The 27,012-nt window shown below is 38.7% G+C and overlaps 1 protein-coding gene across 1 annotated transcript; it reads right to left on the bottom strand.

The window, feature by feature from the left end:
• sparta (spartin a) lies at positions 1-27,004 on the bottom strand. The gene is made up of 8 exons (XM_060826145.1): positions 26,829-27,004; positions 17,616-18,463; positions 14,860-15,057; positions 13,669-13,798; positions 8,903-9,097; positions 6,118-6,276; positions 3,004-3,094; positions 1-1,539 (listed from the first exon to the last, which is right to left on the bottom strand). The coding sequence occupies exons 2-8, from the start codon at positions 18,459-18,461 to the stop codon at positions 1,350-1,352; spliced, it is 1,809 nt and encodes a 602-aa protein (XP_060682128.1). The 5' UTR covers positions 18,462-18,463; positions 26,829-27,004; the 3' UTR covers positions 1-1,349.
• Positions 27,005-27,012: the final 8 nt, after the last annotated feature.

Below are 27,012 nucleotides of genomic sequence, written 5' to 3' on the forward strand. Positions count from 1 at the left end.
TTGAGGAAAAGTAAGTTGAGAATTTAAAGTAAAAAGAGATTCAAATAAAAGTTCATGCTACAAAAGCAGTTTTTTTTTGTTTAATTAGTATCCCAAAAGGTGGAAGCAAAAGACATCCTTTCTGTGTCAATTCCCAGCATAAAGTTAATTTAGATGATGTGTGTCTCTCATTCCAGAGCCACTCTACAGATTACAAATTTGAACAACTGAATTTCATTACATATTCACAATTGGAAGTTACAAAATTAAATTGGGAAGCTCTCACAAAATTTAGTATTTGAAGCTTTCAAAAATTGCACAAGTGCCAACTGGACTATCTTAAGGCTTCTACTATACCTTTTGTCTTAATATTGTGGTTTTAGTTACTGCTATTTAATTTTAGTATTGGTGCAGAAGCTATTCACTTTTCAAAACAAAAACACAACCCCATAGATTAGGTACTGTTCTCCTATCTGCAATTTTCAACAGTGGTATGCTCTCCTGAGTGGCAAGTTCAATTATAATCATACATTATCTAGATATTATTAGTAATATGATCACATTCTCCAAGCCAAGAAAATGTTACAGAATAGTGCAGCACAGGTTTTGTAAAAAAAAATGCAACATGGTTTAAGTTTGCATTAAATGTAGATTTAATTAATTATTTTCCTTTATACTGAGCTAATTTGGATGAATATGCTAATCTTCACTGTACAAAATATCTTTCTCCTAAAATATCATACTTGACAGGTGCCCAGTACCCAACTAAATTTGAAATCACCTCAGTCAATTATGGAAAATAGCTGCTTACATCCAAAAAAATAGCTCATGCATATCGACACGCAAAGCTTCAATTTCTATTTGAAAATTAATACTTCAATCATTTAAGAACTCCAATGTAAGTTTATATCCAATGAAGTAAGCATTCCCATGTTTTACTATTTGTGTAATTATCCATTGTGCTGTTAAGAATGTGAATTCTGGCTTAACTAATTTAAATGTAGTGTAGAAGAAAGAGACCTGCAGAAATTAGGCAAGCAAAATGAAAAATCTAATTACTCTTTCTACTGCCAACTACATTTTTTTTAAAAAACTCATTAGTCAACAGAGCTAAAGGGTGAAAGTTGTGCATCCTTTGTACATTAAATGTCCATCCCAACATCTGAGAATAAAGACAATAAATTCACAAAAATCAATTTAGTTTACAGAACATAAAGTGCAATTGGTTCTTTATTCAAGATAAACTACTGCTAGTCAGTTAAATAAAATCAAAACATAACTAATTCACACAACTTTTACTCAGTGAAGAGATCAACATTTAATATTCAACTCAACTGAATTCTTTAAGATCTTCTCAAAGATGAAACAATTCACTTTTTATCTTGCTTCTCCGGTTTTTCTTGTAATCGGTAGTCAACTAGAATAGCATTTCCAGTTTCTTTCGCAGTGCGTCGTGCCACAGCCTTGATACCCAAATGATCAATGTTAAAAGCGGTCACACCAACATTGATGGCAGAGTTCACAGCGTTGTCTGTAGCGTTCCCAGCAGCGGACCCATACCTTTATCAGAAAGGAGCATTTTGATGATTTCAAGAAGCAAAACAGAAAGAAAATGCTAGATTATTGCCATGCTAACATGCTGCGCCCTTTCCACAGAATTAATTTTATTCCAATTTTAAAAGGCTCACTTTCCTACATGCCAGTCAGTTTCTGGCACTTGATCAAATAAAGATTTAAATATATCTGTACAAGTCAATTAACAATACCACAAGAAGCAAATGTGACTGTATTAAAAGATACAGACAAACTGTAGTAACTCAGTTGGTGAGAAAGAAGAGTTAAGGATCAGTTCTTTGATTAGTGGCTAGGACCCTCTAAGTGAGAGCTGCAAGAACAAAAAACAAGAAATGGGAGGAGAAGGACATTCATTCTTCTAATCCTGCCTTCCATTCCATAAGATCTTTGGTCTCAACAACCATTGAGCCAGCTCCTTATAACCCTCAACTCTAATATTTAAAGTTTGTTTACTTCCTCTTAAAATACTTTCGCTGATGTGAAGGGTGTGTTTCCATGCTGTATGAATCTATGATTCCATCTATCTTCCACAACTCTCTAGGATAGAGAATTCCAAACATTTGTTATCCTCAAGAAATTCTTTGTCTCAGTGAGGCAACTTGAGGCTAATATACCATGATTTCTTTCTTATGTGAACCATGATAAGTAGATCCTTCCCCTCCCATTCTAAGCTTGAACCTTGGCGTCAACTTAGCCTTTGGTTCTCTACCTTTGCTGCAGAGAACATAAGGGAATATTGCATATTATGATGTGTCAAGGAGAAAAAGCCTCTTCACTTGACAAGGAATATCAACATTGGCATCACCACGCTCTTTTGGCTGAGGTTAGGTAGCACAGCACAGAGATGAATTCTGGGATTATTTTGATATATAAATTACAGTGTGCTGGTGAGATTTTTCAGTTGACAATTAGATCTGGAGTAAGAATGCTAAAACAGTAAGTCAATAAAAGATGACATCTGATTAACCCTCCTCTAAACTTGAGGAAGTGATGTCCCTTTTTAACCATCATTGGTGCCAAATTTCAAATAAATTAAATACCAGTTTACACCATTGGCAAGATAAATTAACTTAATGGTCAATGTGGATTTTTTTTTTATTAGTAATCTAATAATTTGTCAAATTTAATATGTGGGTAGACTGAATCCCCACAGAATACAGGCTCAGAGGAAAGAGAACTAACAATCAATAGGATATTGGAGAAATTAATCAGTCAACATGAACACACTTAATGATTCACAAAATGCTGATCAGGATGCATTGTCAGAAAAGGGAAAGCTAATTTAAAGTAATTAATTTCAAGTGAATTATGATTAAAGCAAATTAACTCATTTTTGAAATGTAACTTGTGTTTCTGTAACAGTACAAAGCACAGTTATGAACAAAAAAAGGTACTGTTTTTGTAAACTGAATTTCTAATTAATTCTGCTTTAGATAAACAAGTACTTACTTATGTTTCACTGTGTGGACGGTCTCTGCTGCAACATTCTTGGCTATGCACTTTGCTGCACACTCTAAACCATTCCAAACAGTGGCAAATCCTGCAGGGTTTAAAAAACACAACTAGCTTCAACTTACATGAATTGAGTAGTCGCCTAGGAGATCACACAAAGTTGAGGCAGTCCTCAATTTCCAATCAATATCATTCAAGAATGTGAATACCTATCAATGGTTGAGTAAGAAAACAAGAAAATAACAAACAGACCAACATCAGAGGAAGGTGCAAGTTGGGCCTTTGGGCTGACAAAGATCGCTGACAGAATGGAGCAAAAATACCACCAACTCTTGAAGGGAAGGTGAAGGATTTTAAATGAGTTCATAAGAACATAGGAGGTAGTGAAGCCTGTCAAATACTTTAGAAATGCAGGAGATTCAGAGAACAAGAAACCATTCACTACTAAACCTTCCTTTAACATTTTGAAGTTAGTTTAGAGGTTAAAGTGAGGTTGGAGGAACAAAAGCTCAAATTGTTAATCATGCATTTTAATACTAAAGTAATAATAGTTCAATAAGGAAACACATCTTTATGCAAGTGTAGCAATCTTTCACTCAGGGAAGCAGTGACAGATAGATCAAATAATTTTTACTTCTATTTGCTGGCCAAGGAGAGCAAGAGGTTATGGAACTAAGGTGCATAACTGGACAGGACTTTGGTTAGGCCACAGCTGAAGCACTACATGCAATTCTGATCACCACACTGAGAGGGGGTGCAGAAAAGGTTCACCAGGATGGAACAGTTTAGCTGAGAGAGGCTGGAAAAGATTGGGTTATTTTCTTTGAAGCAGAGAAGGCAGAGAGGGGACCCGTTTGAAGTGTATAACATTAAGGGGCATGGACAAGGCAAACAGGAAGCAGTGGTTCCACTGAAAAGGGTCAAATAACAAGAGGGTATAGGAAGCTGAAAGGCAGGAGATTTTAGAGGGAGGGGGAGGAAAAAATGTTTTCACCTGGAAGGTGATGGGAATTTGGAATGTACTGCCTGGGAGTGTATGAGGCAGAAAACCTGGCCACTTTTTAAAAAATGTACATGGATGAGAAATGTAATTACATTCAAGGTTTGGGTCAAATGCTATAAAGTGAGACCGGAATAGATTACGAGTTTTTTTTTGTCAATGTGAACTTGATGGTCCAAAGTTATCTTCTATACTGCATGGTTCTATGCAGACTAAATGGGAGTTAGGATATAATCAATACAACTTCTTGGAAGAGCTGTTTAATGTGGTAACACAATTCCATTAACACTCTTCTCCCTTTGGGTGCAGTTTCTGCTTCAGTACAAATTACATTCATCTGTATTGAATTGAACTGAATTGCATTGCCACCTACTGGCCCAGTTATCCACTAGATTATGGTTGCACTGCTCCTTATTTGTCACGCTCAACGTCAAGGAGATCTCAGCTGGAATTCGGTCTTCAATTCTGATCACCAAAGTAGAGCATAATTTACTCTTCAGAGTGCACACAAAATTCTGGGGTACCAACAATAAGAAACTTCAGCTTATTTTTGGGAAAAAAAAGCAGATGACGAAACAGTTTTTTAATTCTGTCCAGTCATTCGCAGTAAATTGTATAAATCCCACACAATCGGAAGTCAAATTTTATGGAGTCAAGAGTAACAGGGAAAGTGAATTAACCTTTTCATCTTGAGAATAACAAAGCCATAGAGCAGGCACAGTTATTCAAGGTGACCAATCTAGTTGCAACAAAGATAAAATAGCAAACTGGATCAAAGTGTTTTCAGAAGTAGAAGCAAAGAATAATTGTTGATGAATCCTTTTGTTTCCAAATGGGACCTGCATGGCATATTACCAAGACTCTGGTTCTTTGTGGTATCATCAAATGATTGCCTTTAGAGGCTAATAGAAAATTGAGGATACAAAAGAACAGCTTGGTTGATAACGGCTTAGAAAAGTATACACCACAGGAGGATATCAATGGACTAGTCAGGTGGATTGAATACTGGCAAATGGAATTCAATGTGAAGAATGATGAAATGCAGTTGTGAAGCCTAACAATGGGAATACACAATAAACAGTAGGAAACTAAAATGTGTAGAGGAATGGAAGGAACTTTCAGTGTATATTCACAGAAGTGGCTAGACAGGAAAATACTTGGGTAACTTGCTTCTATTAACTATAAGCAGAATAAGAGCTGAGAAGTAATGCTGGAATTCTACAAAGCACAAGTTAAGCCGTAACTCTTTTCTTAGGGACAGAGGAAGCTGAATGGAGACCTAATCAGTGATTAATATCATTAAAGGATTTCAATATAATGAATAGGAGGGCTCTATCCTCTTGGTTAAGGGATTCAAATCGATGTCCCTTAAAAATAAAACAGGCTTAGTGGGAATTCAAGGGAAATCTTCTCACTTGCATGGGAATATGGATTGATCTGAATGACTACTTATTGGTTGCTGTGAACACAGTGGACTGAATGGTCTCCTTCAATACAGTACATTCCATTTGTGTGAAGTGGGTGTTACTGCCTAGGCCAGTGTTTATTCTCAACCTTAGTTACCCAGAGGACAGTTGATGACATGTGGGTCTCGAGTTACATGCAACTAATTTACAGCAGTTTCTTTCCCTAAAGGACGAGTGAGCTAAATGGATTTTTTTTATGACAGTTGACAATGGTTTCATGATCATTACTCTTTTTCATATTTTTTTAAAAAATGAATTCTAATTCCACTATCTACCATGGTTGCTTTCGAATCCAGGTCCTCAGAACATTCTGCTTCTCTAAATTAACAATCTAGCAACAATACCACTAGACCATAGTCTGAAACAAGTTGTGGTGTTTCTGGAAGAGCAGAGGGGTATATTGGGGTGATTAGAAAGCCTTGATGGATTAATCACCCTTTTTATGTACTTAAGTCATGTTCAGTTATCAAAGTTCTTCACTAATCCAAATAATACACACCTGAATGGTTGTATAAATTAAGTTAGTATTCCATTTATTTGATTTCTGCACGTTTAACCAAAAAAATTGATTTAAAGAGACAGTGAGTCAGACATGTTTAACTACTTGGAGAAGTGAAAGGAAGCCAAATAAAAATCAGCATGTACCTTGAACTCCACTTGCTGCCACCACCAGGGCTCCATCTAGATTCGCTTTTGAATTATTATCTTTCTTTATAGCTTCTGGAATCAGTTTACTTCCATGTTTCTTTACATGTGGAGCCAGCTCTTTTCCAACAGTACTAGCAACAGTACAAAGTCCATCCACTGAGAATTTAAAACAACATCCTTAAGTTCACAGCTCTGACAAATGCAACTAATCAATAAACTTGCAATAAGGAGCTTCAGTCTAACTTAAACACAGAAGTCTCACTGTTGAAACCTTATTTATAGTAAATCAAATAATAAAGACCAAACCCAAGGGAAAGCTGCAATCTGCTTTTTTTCCTCCATTTGTCATCATAGTGCTCAGGCTGATGCCATGACATGATTCTCCTTTTGTTAGTTACAGCTCCATTATGCCTTTAACAGAATTTAATTTTGTTTAGGTGGCTCCTGCCACATTTAAAAAAAAACTGCAGGTGGAACATTCCCTGTATACTTAGTTACTTCTTTAAAAAAAGTGTCCCATTTGTATTGGTGACAACACACCAGCAGGCAGCTGTAATTGCCACAAAATTGCATGGATCTTCTGGTCTAGCAATGGAGAAGCATATGTCCATTACAACATTTAAAAAGACATCTTTAACTTTCTATTGGCTGCAGAAGCTTATTCTCCTAGCCACATGGAGTGAGAATAAGTGAGCTAAGTAAAAAATGTTAGCGTGCCACAGCTTCAGTCCTTTTTATTCAAGCCTTCTTTGATATTTCAATTCCAAAGTGTACGTACAGCTGAAATGCAATCATGTGTTTATCATTTTAAAATGAGATTTTTTTTAAAGTATAGTTTTAATTCCAGCTTCCCACCCCACCACTCCTATATCTGCTCATAAATACCTCCCATGCAATCCCCATATGATCATTCCCAACTCTCATCCTAAATGCCATAGTCATGCGATCATTTACTTAATTCAGTTGAATCTGCAAGAGACAGTTAACACTACAGTACGTTGTCAATGATAGGATGTTAGACTGCTGTAAAGAAATACAGAAGTACAACATTTCAAATTATATTATGCAAACTAATTTTTCGTAAGAACACAATACAGCTCTATCTTGAGATAGTCACTTCCTGTGTGAAACATTCCTTCAATGTAACCTACTTTGTTATTTGGGCAACATGCTTAGGATTGTCTGGTTCAGTTCATCTGCAGGAATACATCAGAAAAAAAAAGTTCAGCTATTCATCATTATCTATGCATTGGACACAGGGCAAGTTATTGCAAGTGTCTGGATCAAAGTTCGTGTTAAAACTTTGAAGGTGGATTTTAGTTCTCGGACGATCAAGTTAATTACAAGGCTGGGTTATAGAAACAGTAGAGATATCTAAGCAAAATACCCACAAGTCAGAATGGAAGAAATACAGCTATAAAACAGCAGGTGGGCTGATTTAGTTAAATAACTTTAAGATTGATTAACCTTATAAAGAGAATTTTTGGAGGAAAGTAGTAGTAACCCAGAGTACAAAACAGTTACAAACCACATGATTAAGCCAACAGTAAATCTGGTGGTGTTTAATTCTTTAATATACAATAAATCTTGAGCTTGTTTTGGTTTTTAAAAAGAGAAATAATGTAGGAGTCAAATAACGTTTTTTCCCCAAGGCCACCTCTTGATTATGTCAAAGATCAAACTTTGATTAGGCGATACAATCACATAACAGTGCCTGTTGACAACTGGCAGAAAAGAAGATTTGTAGAATTCATCAATGTCTTCACTAATTATAACCCTCCATTAAACTTACAGCCAGAACATAAAGAAAGCATTGATTTCTGTGCATTAATTTCCAGAGTGCTGAAATCAGTACAAAACAGACATAGTTAGCAATAAAATACTTTTTCCAAAACTGTTTCATTTCAACAAAGCCACTATTTTAATGCATCTTCCAGAGACTGTTGAGCTCACAGCTAATACATTTTCATTAAATATGCACAAAGCTAAAAAGTCATCCAGGCACTGACTACCCTATTTTCTGCAGATCTGATATCAATCCCAGATTTAAATTTAACAATGAATAATACTAATTACAATAGCAGCCACTCCATTTCTCCTTTTCTATAGTAGATCCTGAACATATGCAGCCTTAGGTTAGAGATTCCACTTTATTTTGCAAGGAATTCGTTATATCAATTTCAATATCAATTTTTTTTCCCTGGTTCATCGTTAAATGGGATTAATTTTTGCCTAATTTAAAACTATTTTCACTCTTTCAGTCTCCTCCTCAATTTCAAAGTACTCATTTCTCATCCAGTCCTCCAAAGTTTAACCTTTATCAACATTGCAAGTTAGCCAAGACCATGCACAAACAGCAGGAATCCTTTTTAAAAAAAGTAATCCAAAAATATACTAACTGCTAATATCTACTGACTTGCCATGGTCCCAAACCTGTAACAGCTGGGTTGGGATGGTAGAGGAAAGGAGGGATGCCTGTGAGAGGGGAGAATGCCAAATTAGTCCACAAAAATTAACTCCAGATTTTGCAATACAGTAATGAGGCATCAAGAATCAGCCAGGTAATCCATACCCAGTATTCAAAAAAATGATGATTTAAAAGGAGTCTAGCAATTGGAAATCCATGGCAATCATTGCTGTCTAGGAACTTGTAATGCCAAAATCTTGGTGGCAACCCTAATGAGAGTCATATCAACAGTTTGAGGAGCCTTTTTAACCATTTTTAGATTAATAAGAAATCCCTTCCTAAGTGAATATTAAAGTGTATTGGTTCTTAGCTTACCCAAGAACTGGCTGACTTTTACAGCCCCTCCTGTTGCTTGTCTCGCAACACTGAGTCCTTTTTCCACCGTTGGACTTATTTTTACAGGCTTATCTTCAGGCTGAATATGTGTTCTCAGTTTTGAAGCTCCTTTTTGGATTGCTTTACCAGTGAATTCAGCTCCCTTAACTAAACCCCAGCTCAACCAAGAGGCTCCTGAAAAACAAAATTAAATTGTCATAAAGTAGATTTTCCACCAAATTGCTCAACATATACTAACAAGTAACAAATTTAATTGTGATGCTTACAGAAATACGTAATGCAATATCCTTCATCAGATAATGCTCTCCATACACATGCAGAGTATAAAACAACTATCCAAGCAGCTCCAGTCTAATTCTAAGGATAGATCTTGAAACCAGCTAGAACCATAACAGGAATTTCTTTTTGCTAATAAACATATTTACAAAAAAAAACTTTATAACTTTAAAATATAAAGTTATTAAAAAAACAGTATAATAAAAAATTACAATATAACTACCAACCTACCATATAAAACAAAAAAAAAACAAACCAAACACTCTGCAAAACACCACCAATAAATAAGTGACTAAAAAAAAAGAACAAAAAATACGAACAATGCTCTGCGCAAAGCTCCCTAACAAAAAAAAGGGACCATTGACTATGTATCCATATTAACTCCGGAGACTCCCTTCCAGGGCCCAGGGCTCAGCAAACCTAACCATACTGATTAAATGAATGCCTTAGTTAAGATTGTAGACAAATCTGTGTCCAAATAACTCAAAGGGCTGCCACATCTTATTAAAAAAAAGGTCTGTTGTGTGGCGCACCATATTTGAGAGAAAATCCAAGGAAATGTGTTCCATAATTAATCTTCGCCATCCCAGCAAGTCCGTCGTTCTCAGACACCCAATTCATCAGAATATTCTTCAGTGCACAGTAAGAATGAATATTGAATAGTTTCTTTCCATGCCCGTCAAAAGATAATAAATTCGATAGACCTAGGAGAGATGTCAGGTCTACTTTATCTTCGGTCCTCAAAAGCCTCCCTATCACTCCCACCAGAGCGCTCCAATAAACACGGAGCGTGTGGCATGTCCAGAAGCAAGATGTAAGAGTACCTACACTTATATTATATTTGGGGCACATTGGAGATGCTTTTCTTTAAAAAAAACTTCACCAGATGGTCCACTGCCAAATGAACCCTGTGCAGAACTTAACTGCATAGCGTATGTCCTATTACAGATCAATATCTTTTGTGCATTCTCCCATGTGTCTTCCCATGTTTCAGAAGAGATCTCCACTCCTAGCTCTTGCTCAGAGACTTCACATAGCCAATTAATCTCCTGCCAGGTCCTACCACCCAGTAGGCGATAAAGGGTACTAGCCAAAAGAGTGTGCTTGTGGCACACAGCAACAGCCTCTCTGTATCAGGCTTATAGGGCTTAGAGAGAAGAGTAGTCTTCTTCTGGAAGAAATCACTAGCCTGAAAAAAGATGGAGAAGCTCTCTACTGGGCAGCCCGTATTTGCAGCTCAATTGCTCGAAGGACATCAGAACCTCCCCCTCAAACAAGTCTCCCAAACGAAAAACTCCTCTTGCTGCCCATAGTTTCAACCCTGAGTCCATCATCTCTGATCGAAGCCCCAGCATACCAACTGTGGGGATAAGTCTTAGATAAGCAACCCTCACTCTGACGCATTGCCCTCCATGCCTTGACCGTATTAACAACAATAGGGTTCCGGTAGTGGTCCATAATTGTCCTCATCCATGAGCAACAGGTGAACAAGAGGGCACCTTGCCCTGGAGGCCTCATATCCAGCCATATTGAGCCTGGATCGTTACCTGCCCAATCGCACCCAAAAGGACAGCAGAGAACTCAATTGATACCTCCTGATGTCTGAGAAATCAACTTCTTCCCATCCTTAAGGCAACTGCAATTAGTTTGATGAGGGGCCGCATATGACACCAAATGAAAGAACTAAAGCAACCCATAAGTTTCCATAATGTTGAACTGGGAAACATTATAGGGACCATACACATGGGATAAAGCAAATAAGGAAGGACATTCATCTTAATAAGTACTTTTCGGCCCAACCGTGAAATTGGAAGAGCCTCCCGTCCCTGGAGATCCCGTCTAATATTGTCAAAACAGGTGAACAACATTAGTTCAAAATAACTGATCAAACATGGGGTAATGTAAATACCTAAGTATTGGAAACCTGCCCACGACCACTTAAAAGGGAATCTAGGGCCCCTTCAACCTCTGGCACTTCCTTAAGGTCCCACGAAGGCAGAGCCTCCAACTTTGCAAAGTTGATCTTATATATCCTGAAATAACCCCAAATGAATTAATACATTGTATCAGATGGGGTATGGAGGTCATCGGGTCCGATATAAACAGGAGGACATCTGCACACAGTGTATGCGTGTGTCCTCTCTATCCCAGTTCCGGAGTGGTTATGTGGACATTCTGACAAATGGCTTCTGCCAGCTGCTCCATCACCAACGTAATAAACAGTGAGGGGGCAGCCTTGACAACTATTCCTGCCAATTCTAAAGTTCCCAAACTTCACCCAGTTGATGACGACCACGACCAGAGAATGGCATTACAAAACCTCCACCCACTTAGCAAAGATCCCATCCAGCCCAAACCACTCTGAGACATAAGAGATATGACCATTCCACCTGATCACATGCTTTCTCTGCATCCAAGGAAATCACCAACCCCTGGATCAATCATTGCTGATATGCTTGGACCATATTCAGCAACCTTCTAATATTATTAGAGTAGCTATTGTCCCTTATAAAACCCATCTGGTCCTCTTTGACAATAATATCGGACAGCACCTTCTCCAATCTCAGCACCAAAATCTTCAAATCTGAATGTAATAGAGAGATGGGTCTCTATGAAGCACAATCCTCAGGAACCTCCACCCCGTCTCTTAAGGATATGGGGAAATATTAGTTTCTCTCAAAGATGGTGATAGGCATTCATGCACATAGGAGTGATTGTACATTTCCAGGATCGGCCCTGACAGAATCCCTGTAAACTCCTGATGAGACTCACCCGGAAGACCATCAGGGCCAGGCGCTTTCCCATTCTGAAGTTGCCTAGCTGCCTCCTGTATTTCCTGAACTGTCAAGGGGACATCAAGATTAGAGGTTTGTGGAAGTACTGAATTCAGGACGGCCCGGGGGGGCTATGACCCACTATAGCTTGGTCACCGAAGGCTTCGCAAAACGTGCAGCCTCAACGGCTTTCAGCCACGTCTCAAGTAGACACTGCTGTTCACCTTTCTGTCGTTTCTGACTAGCCAAATAGGAAATATCTAATCCCCTAGCAAAGGCCTTAGTGGGCTCCCATAGTCAAAGACTCCAGAAACTTCCTCAAAAAGTATTCCATAAATTTTGAATCCTTGAGGAATAAAGGATCCACATGGCAGTTCAACTTAATGGACACTTTCCACGTTGGATCATCTCAAGACACCTCCCTCTCTTTCCTGGACCCTCCAGTCTCTATTTCCAGTGACCAACTCAACACTAACATCTACTTCACACCTACCAACTCCCACAGCTACCTGGACTACACTTCCCACCTACACTCTTGTAAAAACACTATCCCCTACTCCGAATTCCTCTGCCTCATTTGCTCCCAATAGGAGTAATTCCATTCCAGAGATGCCCACCTACTCAAACGACCACAATCTCCACTCCCACATGATCAACACTGCCTTCCACTTCCCATACCTCCTCAGCCCTTGAACCCTACCCCTCCAACCACAAGGATAGAACCTCCCACCCACCACCCCACCCAGTCCTTACCTTCCACCCCACCAATCTCCGGATACAACGCATCATCCTCCGCCATTTCAGCCACCCACACAGTCAGACACCAGTGATATATTGCATTCCCCATCCTTATCAGCATTCTACAGACACCATTCCCTCCACAACTGTTTCATTAGGTCCACGTCCCCCACCAACCCACCTTCCACTCCCAGCACCTTCCCTTGCCACTGCAAAATAGTAAAGGCTGCACCCAAACCTCCCCCTCACCTCTTCTATATCCAGCAGATATTTTCCTGCAAATCCAAACATCTCATCTACTGTGTCTGTTGCTCTCAATGTGGTCTCCTCTTTACATTGGGAAGACAGGACACCATCTTGGGAAACGTTTCAGAGAACATCTGAGACGTGCGTACCAAACAATCCCACCACCCCATGGCTGACCACTTCAACTCCCCTCCCACTCTGCCAAGGACATGCAAGTCTAGCTACCTGACGCCTAGAGGAAGAACGCCTTATCTTCCACCTTGGGACCCTCCAACCACACTGCAATGTTGATTTCACCAGTTTCCTCATCTCCCCTGCCCCCATCTCATCCCAGATCCAACTCTCCAACTCAGCACTGCCCTCTTAATTGTTCCACCTATCCATTTTCCTTCCCACCTCTCCACTCCACCCCATCACCACCCACCTGTATCTCCCCATCACCTTCCAAACTACCTTCCTCTCAGCCCCAACCGCCGTATTTTTTATCTCTCAGTTCCACCACTGCCAGCCAACATTTCTGATGAATGTTGACTCTCCCTCTCCTCCAATGTTGCCTGACTTGTTGTGCTTTTCCAGCTCTACATCCAACACTGAAATTCAAAAGAATCAGTCAGCAACTCAAAGTTGTGGGCACTTTCAAAGTCCATTCCTGATGGTGACATTCATATCTTCTAAAAACACAGTTCTCTCTCTTTAACATGAACTGCTTACCAGTTAGAATTCCACGAGCCATTTTTCCACTCCACTCCGGTAGAACAGCATCTTGGTCTGTACCTTGTAATTCATGGTGAATCGGAACAGTCTGGCTCAAATTCAGTTCTCCAGCTGAAACTTCTGGATCCTACGAAATACATAAATAGTAAAATATAATTGAATTCACAATACAAGATTGGCTACTTATTAGCAGTCACTTAAAATCTACCATCTAGATTGGTGTTTTCTTTCAGAATTATATAGTTTTATACAAAAGATTAATATTAGAGATTATACCCATCCAGGAATTTATGTATCCAAAAGATTCATAAATTAATTTGTTTATAGGACATGAGGGTCACTGGCTACATCAGCATTTATTAACCAACCCCAATTATCTGTAGGACACTTAAGAGTTCATCACATTGAGAGAGTCTGGAGTATTACAGTCTTTGTGCAAATATCAATGCAAATTGAAAAATGCATTCACACCTAAACACGAGCATTTGTCCCTCATCTCCTATGTGAAGTTCTGTCTACTACAGTGGAAACTGTCTTGGATAGGATCACTTTGTTCATGTAGGTCTATGACAATGTAAACTATTCAGATTCCAAATTTTGAACAATATACTGAAGTCTGAATAAACTAAGAAGATTTTAATCAAATTTATTCAAGAATGTCAATGCACATACATGTTTCTTTAGAAAAAAAATCATTTTCTTGGGACTCTCATTAGACTGATTACCATATTCTCCATCAACTGCTCAATAGTCTGTAATTTGTTCTTATTTCCCCCCCTTTTTCTTCTTCAGCTCAGCGTTTAGCAGTAATGAGCATTCGAGCATTTTTTACTGGCATTAGCAGAGTCAAGCTCAAACTGAAGATTAACTGGAATTTTTCTAGTCTATATGGTTATATTACCTCTTATCAATAAACCATTGGTTAGGATATGTCTTTTCTTTATTTACATTTGGTAAATTCAGTTTATGCCTGAGATATTCTTTACCCAGTTAATCTACTTAGCGATGGCAACACTATCATTTTGCATCCTTTCCAACAATCAGATGGCAGTGCTAAGCTAGCTAAATGTCAATTTTTGAGACATTCTCCAAACATTATAATTGTTAAAACTTCACTAATTGAATCAAGTGCTTGAAAGTTTGTCTGGAGTTTTTCTGCAGCTTCAAACTTTCAATCCCTGAAGTTACCTGGACCTTTAAATAAGTCATTTGTCTCAGCAAGTCTTCAAAGTGTTCTCTGTCCGACTGTGGCAGCTCAGAGGATAGCACTACTCCAACGTAGACACCAGGATCTTGTGACATTATATCAGGAAACATATAGACTCCATTGTGACACTGCAGAACAGGAGACTGGCTAGGTATAAGCGGATACACCCAATCACAAACCTAACAATAAACAATACGAAAATTATTTTACATCCATCTACAAATTAACTCAAAAAACATAATATTCGCTCACTCTGTTTTTATATTACCATCTGTGCATGAAAGGCCTAATTATGCCAAGTTAAAATCAGACAGACGTTCAAGATGATGTTTTACACTATTTGAAGACAATGTTTAGCTCTAGTTTTGAAGTACAGTTGTTAATGTCATGTAAGAAAATACAGCACTCAGTTTGTGCACAGCATCCTCCCACAAATAGCAATGAAATAAGTGACCAGATTATTTGCTTCAGGCACTAGTTGAGGAATAAATTATAGCCAAAACACTGGAAGAATTCACCTGCTCCTCTGAGTAATGCCATGGGATCTTAAGACATTCATCCAAGGTAGGAAATTATTCTTTATTTAATGCCTCATTTGAAAACTAGTAATTCTGAGAGTAATATTCCCTCCCTGGAGTCAGGCTACATTATATACTCAAGCCAGAGTAGACAAATTTTTTGACATTTAACTCAAAAGCAAGCACACTGCTACTGAGCCATGACAGACACTAGAATATTAAAATATTGTGCAAGGTACATTTGCACTGTAGCAAAAAACTTGTAGCTCTGATATGGTGCAAATGGTTCACCCCCAACAAGCTGCAAAAGCTGCACGTGAAAGTGTGGGGATGTGAATCATAAAATTGACCAAAGACATTTTGAACACAAGGAGGCACATAGCAAGGTACTTAAGAAAGCAATGGCAGAATTCAGGGAAAAGTAGTTAGCCAAAAGTTTCATCTACTAACAGTAGATTTGGCACTTGCTGAATGAGAACAAGAGTGGAGAAATTTGTAATTGGACTGAAAACAAAGAATTGTGTGGGAATTAAGGCTGGATTAGATTCCAAAACTCAGTGAATAATGCTACAAACACAAGATATGGGATGTGAAAATTAAAAATCAAAGTTTGAGTAGTTTAGTAAAGCAAGCAGCTCCAAGAAAAATCTGAAAATAAAGTATGGTATTTGGGTGGCATGGTGGCTCAGTGGTTAGCACCATTGGCGCAAGGGTTCACTTCCACCTTCAGGTGACTGTCCATGTGGAGTTTCTGTGGCCAAAGTCAAAAATGTTGAAGAGAATGGTTAACACGCATTATTTAACCTGAGATCAGCAGCCAAACAAGGCATCCATAGTTATAACATTTAGGATAACAGTGAAAAAGGAAAGCATGCACATGGAAGCTACCACATAATAATAACTTTACTGAGCAACACAGAGATAGGATGAGTGGGCTACAGTGAAGGAACCTGGAGACATACTACGTACATCAGTAAAAGTAAGCTCTCTCGAGATACATAGAGCACATCGAAACCACAAGATGGAAGACTGGAGAGGTATCAGAAGTATGGATTGTTTCACATTGCTCACTTTACCCAGAGACAAAAAATCCATGTTAGTATAACAAGCTGCAGTTTAAAAAGCTAGTCAATGACACTGACCAGAGTTTAGGATGAATGGGTTTAAGAGTCCATGCAAGAAAGAGGTAGAGAAGACCAGTTCGTGACTTAACCTGCACTGCATGATAATCCATCTGATAAAGGAGAAAGACTGCAGCCATGATGCAAGGGTAGAAAGTAGCACAGGAGATCACTCAAAAAAAATTGTCAACGTTGTATTTTTTAATTTATTCTGACTAGTTTATGTTTAATATATCACAAAACTCATTGGCTCAAGACAAATTTATGCATTAACCTTTTGAAAGGACAAACTCATTGAATGCCATTGGCACAGTGGAACACAATTATCAAATGAACAAGTCATAAGTTCTGTAGATTTAGCTGAAAATCTCCTTGATTTTGGAGAAATTAGCTTTACGCTAATTCTCATTGAAGCAAAGTGTTTTCAAAATCAAAGTTTGTTCGAATATTTTTTACTTTTAGCATAGCTGTAAAAAGGTGGATATGGAGACAAAGATAATTTCCACATTTAATCTCTTAAACAGAGGCCAAATATTCAATATCCAAACATAGGAGTTAAATCTATTTAATGGTGCTTCATTGTAAACCATTTCCTCTCAGCTTTCTAATTCTAGCTTAATAAAAAGATAGTTTGAATTTATAAAACTGAAAATAATAGGCTTTAATTTCTTCATAGGTTTTCTATATCAGGCAATATGCATTCTTACAGCTTTCTACTCTAGGTTTAGATTTCTTAACCATTTGCTTGAACATTGACACTTAATGTTGGTGAAGAGACTGTCTTGCCCTTATTCCTTAATTTCTCATGCTATTCACCACTTGCTGTTATTTACCTTCAGTAAAATTTCCTAAAAGCAAAACAGAATATACTTAGTAAATGGCTCAAAGTTCTAGCCTTTGTTTTATTCTTCATCATACACATCTCCTAAAGATAATTCAAAAATCCAAACTTCTTATATGATACAAGATTTCCATATTCCCTTCAAGTCATTATCTTGCAAAAAGGTTCTGAAGCGCAGTATAAATTGTGAAAGAAAGATTACACATTTGGAACTACAAAATGTTAAATAAACTTTCTGCAATAAACTAAAAACATACCTGCAGAAAGGAAGGTGGCTGATTTTGTGCTGCACCAGCATCTGAATCAGAAAATGTCACAACACGGAGATATCCTGGATAGGAAGGTGCACTCACTTGCCCATCAGGTGTTACATAGAATATCTGCACTCCTTGTTCAATTAAAATGAGCTCATATGCATCTACTCCAAGTGATTCCAATGGAGGAGGATGGGTGCTTTGTCCAATAGCATCACCACCAATAACAGCAAATTCACCAGATTCAGTTCCATAGGAAATGGTCTTGTGTCCTTCCACAGCCTCAGGCGTGTATACAGGAGGCAACTCATTCAATGCAGATGGAGCGTCTGGTGACAAACCAGCCGCTACATTCAAGGAGCTTCCATTGGTAGTTGGACTCACATTCATGGCAGAAGGTGGAGTGTCAGATTGAGTGCTTGTCAACGTTGAAAATTTCTCTTCACAAGGTATTGGCACAACTGGATATAGTGTTGACTCCGCTTTTGAATTATCAGGTCCTGAAGTTTCAGAAAATTGGTTTGTTTGATTAGATACCACTGAGTTATCTTCATGCTCCAAAATAGATAACCTTGTTTGTATATTATTTAATGTTGCACTCATCTTATTCTGCATTTGACGGGCTTTGTCCCACTGGGGACCTGTACATTCTGGACCATTTGATGGAATAGTCAATCCTTTAATTAAATGGCTCTCTCCTTGCCTGTAATATTGCTTTGCAACTTCTTTTTGACCATATTCATCTGCATTGAGCCCTTTATTAACAAAGGTAAATGCCTCTTTATATTCCTCCTTAATATGATTCAGACTTTCGGCTGCATTCATATTTGCAAGGTTGCAGTGGTTCATACCTATACAGAAATAAAGAAATACATCTAAAAGAAAATGTTTTGACAGACTTAAAACCAAACGAGCAGAACTGGAATGCAAGTACAACTTAAAGCAAATGCAGTGATCTCCCACGTTAGACCTGGAATGACTTTCCATATTTTCTCATTATAGCTCACAAAAATGCAGCAAAGATACTCAGGTCAAATATTACATACAATTCAACATACAAACAACAAGTATAGAGATTGAGATACTGTCCAAGCCCCTAAACCTTAACACTCACATAAATCCATAACTCTGTTGGCTTTATCAGAACATGGATGCTTGCCACATATCACTAAGAATGCCAATGAAGCAGTGTGTGGACTTCTCAAAGTTTATGAACTTCACTGATCACAATCCTGGAACTCACTATCTAAATCATGTTGTGGGTGTACTGACATCAAATCGAGTCCAGCAGATCAAGGCAGCAGCTCACCACCATCTTTCAAGGTCAATTAGGGAGGAGCAATAAAAGCTGACCTAGTCAACAATGCTCTCAGCCCATAAGTGAATCTGAATTTTTTTAAAAATCAAAAAGACTTAAACATACACGTTGGGGTGGAAGTGCAAGCAACATATTGGCAAACATATTAGGAGCTTGGGATAGGGGGACAATAGCTACTCAGTGGCAGAATATAACTTACTGTGATCACAGTGTTCTGCAATTGGCCTCAGCATTTCCAGAGTCATTTTGTGTTTGAAACATTAACTTATCTCTCCACAGATACTGCCAAACATGATGAGTTTCTCCAGTACTTTGTTTTAAATCTTTGTTTTTAAGCTTTGCATCATATTTAGAAATGACTGATGATAAAACAGTCATACAAACTTGCTGGAGGCATTACATGAGATAGTATAACAGTGTAGATGGGAGCAGAATGTTGCAAAAGGGATATTGCTAGATTAACTGAGTCAGCAAAACAATAGCAGAGAGATTTCAATTGTGGAAACACACAAGTTCATTTGCTTGGAGCCCGAGGAAAACAAGTCCAAAATTTTCTAAATGGTAAGAAGCTAGAAACCACAAATGGATGAACCAAACAATACTATAAAAGGTTGAACAGATTTTTATGGATGATGCACAGTTTATGTTTTCCTTAAGATTCAATACACCATGAAGGCTGTGAATAATCTGATTCGAATTCAGAATTGCCAAGAAAAGAATGCTGAGAGCCTTCGTTTTGTGACGGGAAATGAAGACAGCAGTTCAACATTCCCAGTATTTAGCTGAAAAACACATTAGTTCACGTGTCAGAAAAGCAGTCTCACATTGTGAAGATAATGTGATATGGGTTGAGAGGATGGTGGTGAAGTAGAGGAAAGTGGCACCAGCGTATGTATGGGACCTGAGGTGCAGATTTCAAGCAACATTGCCAAGGTAGAGTATTTCGATGAGAAATAGGAGGGCAGTGCATAGTCAGGAATAGATTCAAGGGAAAGACTCGAGGGGTAATAACGTAGGAGAAGACAGCACAGGTGATTTTCTGGTCACAGAAACAGAATGAGCTGCCATTCCCAACTAGCTGAATTGTGTAGAAAAACAGTTTGTTTTTCAACTTGTCAAAGATTGCAGACAGGTCAAGAAGGACAAGGAAGGATTTGTCATGGTCATAATTAGATCAATGATTGTTTTTGACTTTGAGAAGAGTTGTTTCAGTATGGTGGCATGATTAGTAACCTGTTTGGGTGTATAATGACATCTCTGAACAGAATGATTAGAAAATATCTGCACACGCCAAAGTGGGTACAGGGAAAACAGTCCCGAGTGTATTTGTGCACAAGTTATTGAAAGTGGTAGATTAGCGTTGGGTTTATTAATAGAGGCATGGAGTTCAAGAGCAAACAGGATACGCTGAACTTGTTTAAGAGATTAGTTTTGCCTCAAGTGAAGTGCTATGCTCACACTTTAGATATAATTTGGAGACTACTGGGTCCACTTTTGTTTGTCATTGTATAATTGACTTGGATAAGAATATAAGAGACATGTGGATGACACCAAAATTGGTGATGCAGTGTTCAGTGAAGGTTATCTAAGATTACAAAGTGACCTTGGTCAACTGAGTCAATGGGCTGAGGAGAGGCAAATGGAGTTTAATTTGGATAAATGGGGGGTATTGCATTTTGGTAAACAAAGAAGGGAGGACTTACACAATTAAAATAAGGGCTTTGGGCAGTGTTGCAGAGCAGAGACCTCTAGGGGTTCGGGTACATAATTCTTTGATATTCACATCACAGGTGGTCAAGAAGGCATTTAGCATGCTTGCCTTCATTGCTCAGAGCTTTGAGTATAGGAGCGAGATGTCATGTTGAGATTGTACAGATATTGGAGAGGCCTCTTCAGGAGTAGTGTGTCCAATTATGATCGCCCCCATTATTGGAGGGATATTATTAAACTGAAGAGGGTTCAGAAAAGATTTATCACAAAGTTGCCAGGAATGGAGGGTTTGAGTTATAAAGATAGGCTGGGACTTTGTCACTGGAGCATACGAGATTGAGGGATGACCTTATTAAGGCTTATAAAATCAGGAGGAATATAGATAACGTGAATAGCAAAGGTCTTTTCCCTAAGATGGGAGAATTAAAACTAGGGGGCATATTTTTAAGATAAGAGGAGAAAGGACAGAAGGGATAATTTTTCTTTTACACAGTGGCTAGTGTGTGGAATGAACTCCCAGAGGAAGTGGTGAATGCAGGTACAGTCATAATGCTTGAAAAACATTTTGATAAGTACACGAATAGGAAAAGTTTGGAGGTACACAAGCTAAATACAGGCAGGTGGGACTAGTTTATTTTGGGAACATGGTCTGTATTGACTATTTGGACCAAAGGTTTCTATGTTGCATGCCTTGAAAATATTTTTACAAAACCAAAATCAACAAAATGGCCAATATGCACTGATAATGCAATTCATGAAATTTGATCAGTACTTGAAGCATACCATCACTACAGAAAACAAAAATGTATAATAAAAGGATCAAGTTCATCTTTTTAAAGCTGCAAATCATTTTTACAAGCAGCAGCATTGATGTCCTCTTTCATGCAGCATTATTAAACAATGTTTGGATTTTAATTCTGCTAATGAAGTACTACAAGGAATAACTGCAAAGTGAAAGCACAATAGCTGATTGTGATATCTTATGAACAAAACATCATGTGATTAGGATTACTATGAAAAGTCACTATTCACAATGACTACTGTTGTTCACGATGTAACATTCTCTTCACAAAAGTATAAAGCATTTTAACTCTATTTGGCACCAAGCTATTTTAAAGGGATACACCCCGGAGAATCTGCAATTTCAATTAGTTCTTTAAAAACAAAAAGGCAGGATGGATGGGTTTCCAATCAGCTCGTCAGCTTCTTGGCAGTTGAAGATATAGCAAGATATTTTAGTGGTTCAATCTTAACTCGCCATAGACTGTACTGATCACCGATTTTGAAATTCAGCTTTGGATCTACCATGGAATAAAAGTTGCAAACAAAATGCCAATATTCATAAATCTTTTATAATATTTGAATTACATATGGGCATTAGTTTACCCAAGAACACCAAGAAATTGAGTCAGCCAGACAACCTATCCCTTGCATTTTAATCACCAATATATCATTTACCTTCCTGACAGCTTTGCATACCTGTGTGATAACAAAACCTTTGTATGAATACACCAAAGTCCCTGTGAGCATTAACATTTGCAAATTGAGTCAGCCAGACAACCTATCCCCTTGCATTTTAAACACCAATATATCATTTACCTTCCTTACAGCTTTGCATACCTGCGCTGCTCCTTCATCAGGTACTTTCCTCAAATAGTCATTGATATGAAAAATGACTCAATCTGCACACTTAATTAGCTTTTGTCTTTTTGATACCAGCTGTCGTCAGTGTTCCAAGAGTCGAAAATCCTTGTTCCCATATCAATGTTTGAGCCATTTGTTTAATTCACCAAACAACTTGATTCTATCCTAATTGATAGTTGATTCAAGAATCCAGAGATGATCACTTTTGAACCTTTGCATTTGAATCATAATTCCTCAAAATCTCAATACTATCCTCATTAGGCCAGTTACCTTAGCTAGTCCTTCAAAAAAAGTTAACTAAGTGTGCAGATTGAGTCCTTTTTCATGTCAATGGCAATTTGAGGAAAGTATAATATAGAAAGCAAATTAAAGCTTTTCTTTCAAACCAGTCTCAGACGAATGGATCAAGCGTTAGGATTTAGAAAATCTAACAACATTCCTTACAAACTTGCATATAGTGCTATTAGCAGCTTCATGCCAATTTACTAATTTTAAATGACAACTGGGGCAGAGGACGTGCTTGTGGCATAGTGGTAGGTGTCACTGCCTCTGAGCTAGAAGGCCTGGTTTCAAGATCCACCTGCTCTAAAGGTATGGCATAACAACTGAACAGTTTCTTAAAAAACACGTAAAGGACAACTGGTCTTTTCCAAAGCTCAGTCCATTAAAAGACAGATTAAGTTAGGACTGCAAATATTTTGGGCTTCTGCATTTGACATTTTTTTAAAAAACATTATTTCAGTTGCTATACATTAATTAAAAACTTCTTGGGCAAGCACAATTGGGTTGTTCTGATGCAGATTTTCCTGCAAGCAGCTGTTAGTCCACTTTGGCCAAAGTCTTACCTCATCAAAAATCAACCTTCCACAACTCAATCTTCATTTCTGATCCATTTTAGTTCTTTCTCATAATTAACTTCAACCTTCATGAATTATGGCCACTGTCACTGAAGTGCTTTCCAAGTGCCACACCTACCACTTGTTCATTTTGGTTTTTTAAACCTAGGTTCAATACCTCCCCACCTCTTGTAGGGCATCTAAAAAGCTCTCCTAGCTTGAGGATAACACTCCCGAAAGCATTTTGGTTTGTCTTTCTCAGTTAATATTGAAGGAAGTTGAAATCTTTATTACCCAATTGTTTTTACACTTGAGACTTGCCTACACATCCATCCATGTCGAGATTGTTTAGGGGCCTACAATACAACCCAGGCATTTACTGGTTTTTAAGTTGTACACATATTGTCTTATTGAGGAACCAACAATATCATTCCTCCTTACTGCGCAATTGACTTCGATTAATATTGCGACACCTACTTATCTTGTCTAGTGATTCTGTATCCCAAAATAATGAGGTGCCAGTCCTCCCCCTCGTCCCTCAACCATGTCTCCAAGATAGCAACAATATCACAAGCCTATACGTTAAATCAAAACCCTCAACTCATTTGCCTTACTTACAATAGTCCTTGCATCAAAATAAATGTAATCCAGCCTAGACATACTCTTTTGCACCTGAATTTGACGATATTTGCATTGCCTTTTAGTCTAAATCAGTTCTTCTTCTGTTCTTGTCTGTCACCCCATTCCAGTCCCTATCCCATCCCCTTGTTAAATAGGTTTAAACCTCCACCCACTGCATTGGCAAACTTTCCCATAAAGATGTTGATGCCATTTGTTTCAGCTGCAAACCAAACTTGTACAGGTGCCATCTTCCCCAGAAACAAACCCAGTAATCTAAAGCCCTGCCTCCTGGCCTAACTTTTCAGCCATGCATTCATCTATGCCACACAGTTATCCCTACACTCACTAACAGGTAGTACCAGGAGTAACCCAAAAAGATTACAACCTTTGAAGTCCTGCTTTTTAATCTGCTACCTAGTTCCTGAAATAGTCATTGCAGGATTTTTATATCTTTAAGGCCTTCCTTAAAATCTACCTCTAACCAAGCTTTCAATCTTTTTCCAATAATATCTCTCAATATTTTTGACCATTGACCTTGGGATAGATGTCTACAGAAGAGAAGTTATGATACTGTTGTAATTTACATAAGTGATCTGGAGGAAAATATAGGCAGTCTGATTAGTAAGTTTGTGGATGGCAGAGTTGCATAGTGAAGAGGATTGTCAAAGATACAGCAGTATACAGATTGGTTGCAGATTTGGGCAGAGAAATAGCATCTAAAGTTTAAGCCAGACATCTGCAAGGTAGTGCATTCTGGAAGATCAAATTCAAGACTAAATTAAGCAAAAAATGGCAGAATCATTAGGAGCATTGACATCAGGGGATCTGGGTGTACAGTTCCACAGATCCCTGAGAGTGGCAGATAGATGAGATGAACAAGGTGGCATATTGCACACATGCCTTCATTGGCTGGGACATTAAATATAAAGGTTGGTAAATTACGTTATGACTGTGTATAACTTTAGTTCGGCCACATTTGGAACACTGCACACAGTTCTGATCTCCACACTACCAGAAGGTAGTGGCTGCTTAGCAGAAAATGCAGACTAGGTTTAGCAGGTCTGGAGGACTTTAGTTATGAGAAATTGGATAAACTCATTGTTTTATCTGGAAAGGCAGACCCTAAGGGGCGATCTGCTAGAGATTGACAGAATTATGAGAGGGATAGAGAGGGTGGATATTCAAAGGCTTTTTCTCAGGATGGAAAGGTCAATTACTAGAGCGCACAGTTCAAGGGGAGAGGGGAGAAGTATAGGGGTCAAGTGTGGGGAAACCTTTTCACTTGGTGGGCTCCTGGAACACACTGCCAGTGGAGATCATGGAAGCAGGCACGTTAGCAACATTTAAGACATGTTGATAGACATGTGAACAGGTGGTGAACAGAGGAATAGAAACTGTGCACGGGCAATAAGTAGTGGGTCTGAATAAGGATTAGGAATCAGCACAAGCTTGGTGTTTCAAAGGACCTGCTCCTGTGCTGTACTATATTGTATAAATGCAAGTCAGAGTTAAATACTATAAACTGCACATCAATAAAGTGTAATGCTAATTTCTTGAAGGTTGAGTAATTTGCAAATAAAAAAAGCCAGTATACCATCATGGAGAGTACAATGTAAATTCAATGACTCTCATACAGAAAAAAATTGTAAGATTTATCAATTTGCATTGCTTCACATTGCCACAGAAGGCTGCCAAACACCCTTCCCACCTCAGGAATGCACTCTTCCAACCTCTTCCCTCAGAGGGAAGATACAGCAGCTTGAATACATACCAATAGGTTCAAGAACAACTTCTTCCCTGCTGTTAAGAGACTGCATAATGGACCTCTCTAACCTGACAACTGGAAGCGGCAGATTCAAACCACTACAAATGCCGGAGGAAAGATCACAGAAGCTCTTCACAGGAGGCTCCCAAGCACTGAGGATGTCACCTAGATAGGGGATGAAACATCTGCAACACAAATTCCCAGCTCAGTGAACAGAACCACAACAACAAGCACCCAAGCTACAAGTCTTCTCACAAACTTTGAGGACTTCTCTAATTTCAAATAATGTTGATCTTGCTTTGTGCACCTTCTGTGCAGCCTTAACCTTGTAATCCCTTGCTCTGTCTATACACCCTATAAGCAATATATCCTTGTTTTGTATGATCTGTTTGTACTGCCCACAAAACTTTTCACTGTACTTAGATTAGATTAGATTACTTACAGTGTGGAAACAGGCCCTTCGGCCCAACAAGTCCACACTGACCCGCCGAAGCGCAACCTGTCCATACCCCTACATTTACCCCTTACCTAACGCTACGGGCAATTTAGCATGGCCAATTCACCTGACCTGCACATCTTTAGACTGTGGGAGGAAACCGGAGCACCCGGAGGAAACCCACGGAGAGAACCTGCAAACTCCACACAGTCGGATTGAACCCAGGTCTCTGGTGCTGTGAGGCAGCAGTGCTAACCACTGTGCCGCCATGCCACCCACATTAGGTGCACATGACCACATTAAATCAAAAGCCTGATGATTAGAGGCTTGGAGGCTAACCTAACCATGGAGTTTGAAATTATGAGATGATTTAATAGTGGAATGGAGTGGCACTGTAAGTTATTTTTACTCTTAAGGGAATCTAGATCCTGGGGCAGCATAATTTAAAAATTACAGATGGTCAATTTCAAGAGTGCAAACAGGAAACGTTTACGTCCTTTAAAAAAAAATCCTCAAAGAACTGTGGATACTGGAAAAACCGAAACACACACAGAAGGGACACTCGACCTGAAACGTTAACTCTGATTTCTCTCCACAAATGCTGCCAGACCTGCTGGGCTTTTCCAGCATTAAGTTTGATTTCGAGCATCCGCAGATCTTTCCATTTTTAAACACAGCTTTGTATATGTTTGAGAGAAGGGTCACGAGACCCGAATCATTACTTCACTACAGACAATACCGGACGTTGAGTTTCTCCAGCGTTTTCTGTTTCTAACATTTGCATGCTCATTCCACACACGCCCACGCGGTGTTGGAAGACTGTTAGCCTTCCCAGCCCATCCTTCCCCCACCAAAGTTAGGCCAATAGAAAGTTTAGGATCAGTACCTTCTAAGGCTGCCCACGGGATGGGAGGCAAAGGTGAGTAAATGGGATACCGCAGCAAATTCCAGCCAGCCGCAAACTATATCCAAACCGCAGCTAAACTTGTTCAAAAAGAAAAATAAAGAGCCATCCGCCTGCTCGGCGTGGAGACAGACTTCGCTCCCCTCGGTGACCGCGTGACCCTCAG

Source organism: Hemiscyllium ocellatum, chromosome 6 (assembly GCF_020745735.1).
Source record: "Hemiscyllium ocellatum isolate sHemOce1 chromosome 6, sHemOce1.pat.X.cur, whole genome shotgun sequence".
In the NCBI taxonomy this organism is placed as follows: Eukaryota; Metazoa; Chordata; class Chondrichthyes; order Orectolobiformes; family Hemiscylliidae; genus Hemiscyllium; species Hemiscyllium ocellatum.

Bases quoted from the DNA above. Each gene is read 5' to 3' on its own strand.
- sparta (XM_060826145.1), bottom strand. From the start codon at position 18,461: ATGAACCACTGCAACCTTGCAAATATGAATGCAGCCGAAAGTCTGAAT. The intron at 6,277-8,902 runs GTAAGCTAAGAA...TTAAATTCTCAG, and splicing joins AAAAGTCAGCCAGTTCTTGG to TGGATGGACTTTGTACTGTT. The intron at 3,095-6,117 runs GTACATGCTGAT...TAAACCCTGCAG, and splicing joins GGCAGCAAGTGGAGTTCAAG to GATTTGCCACTGTTTGGAAT.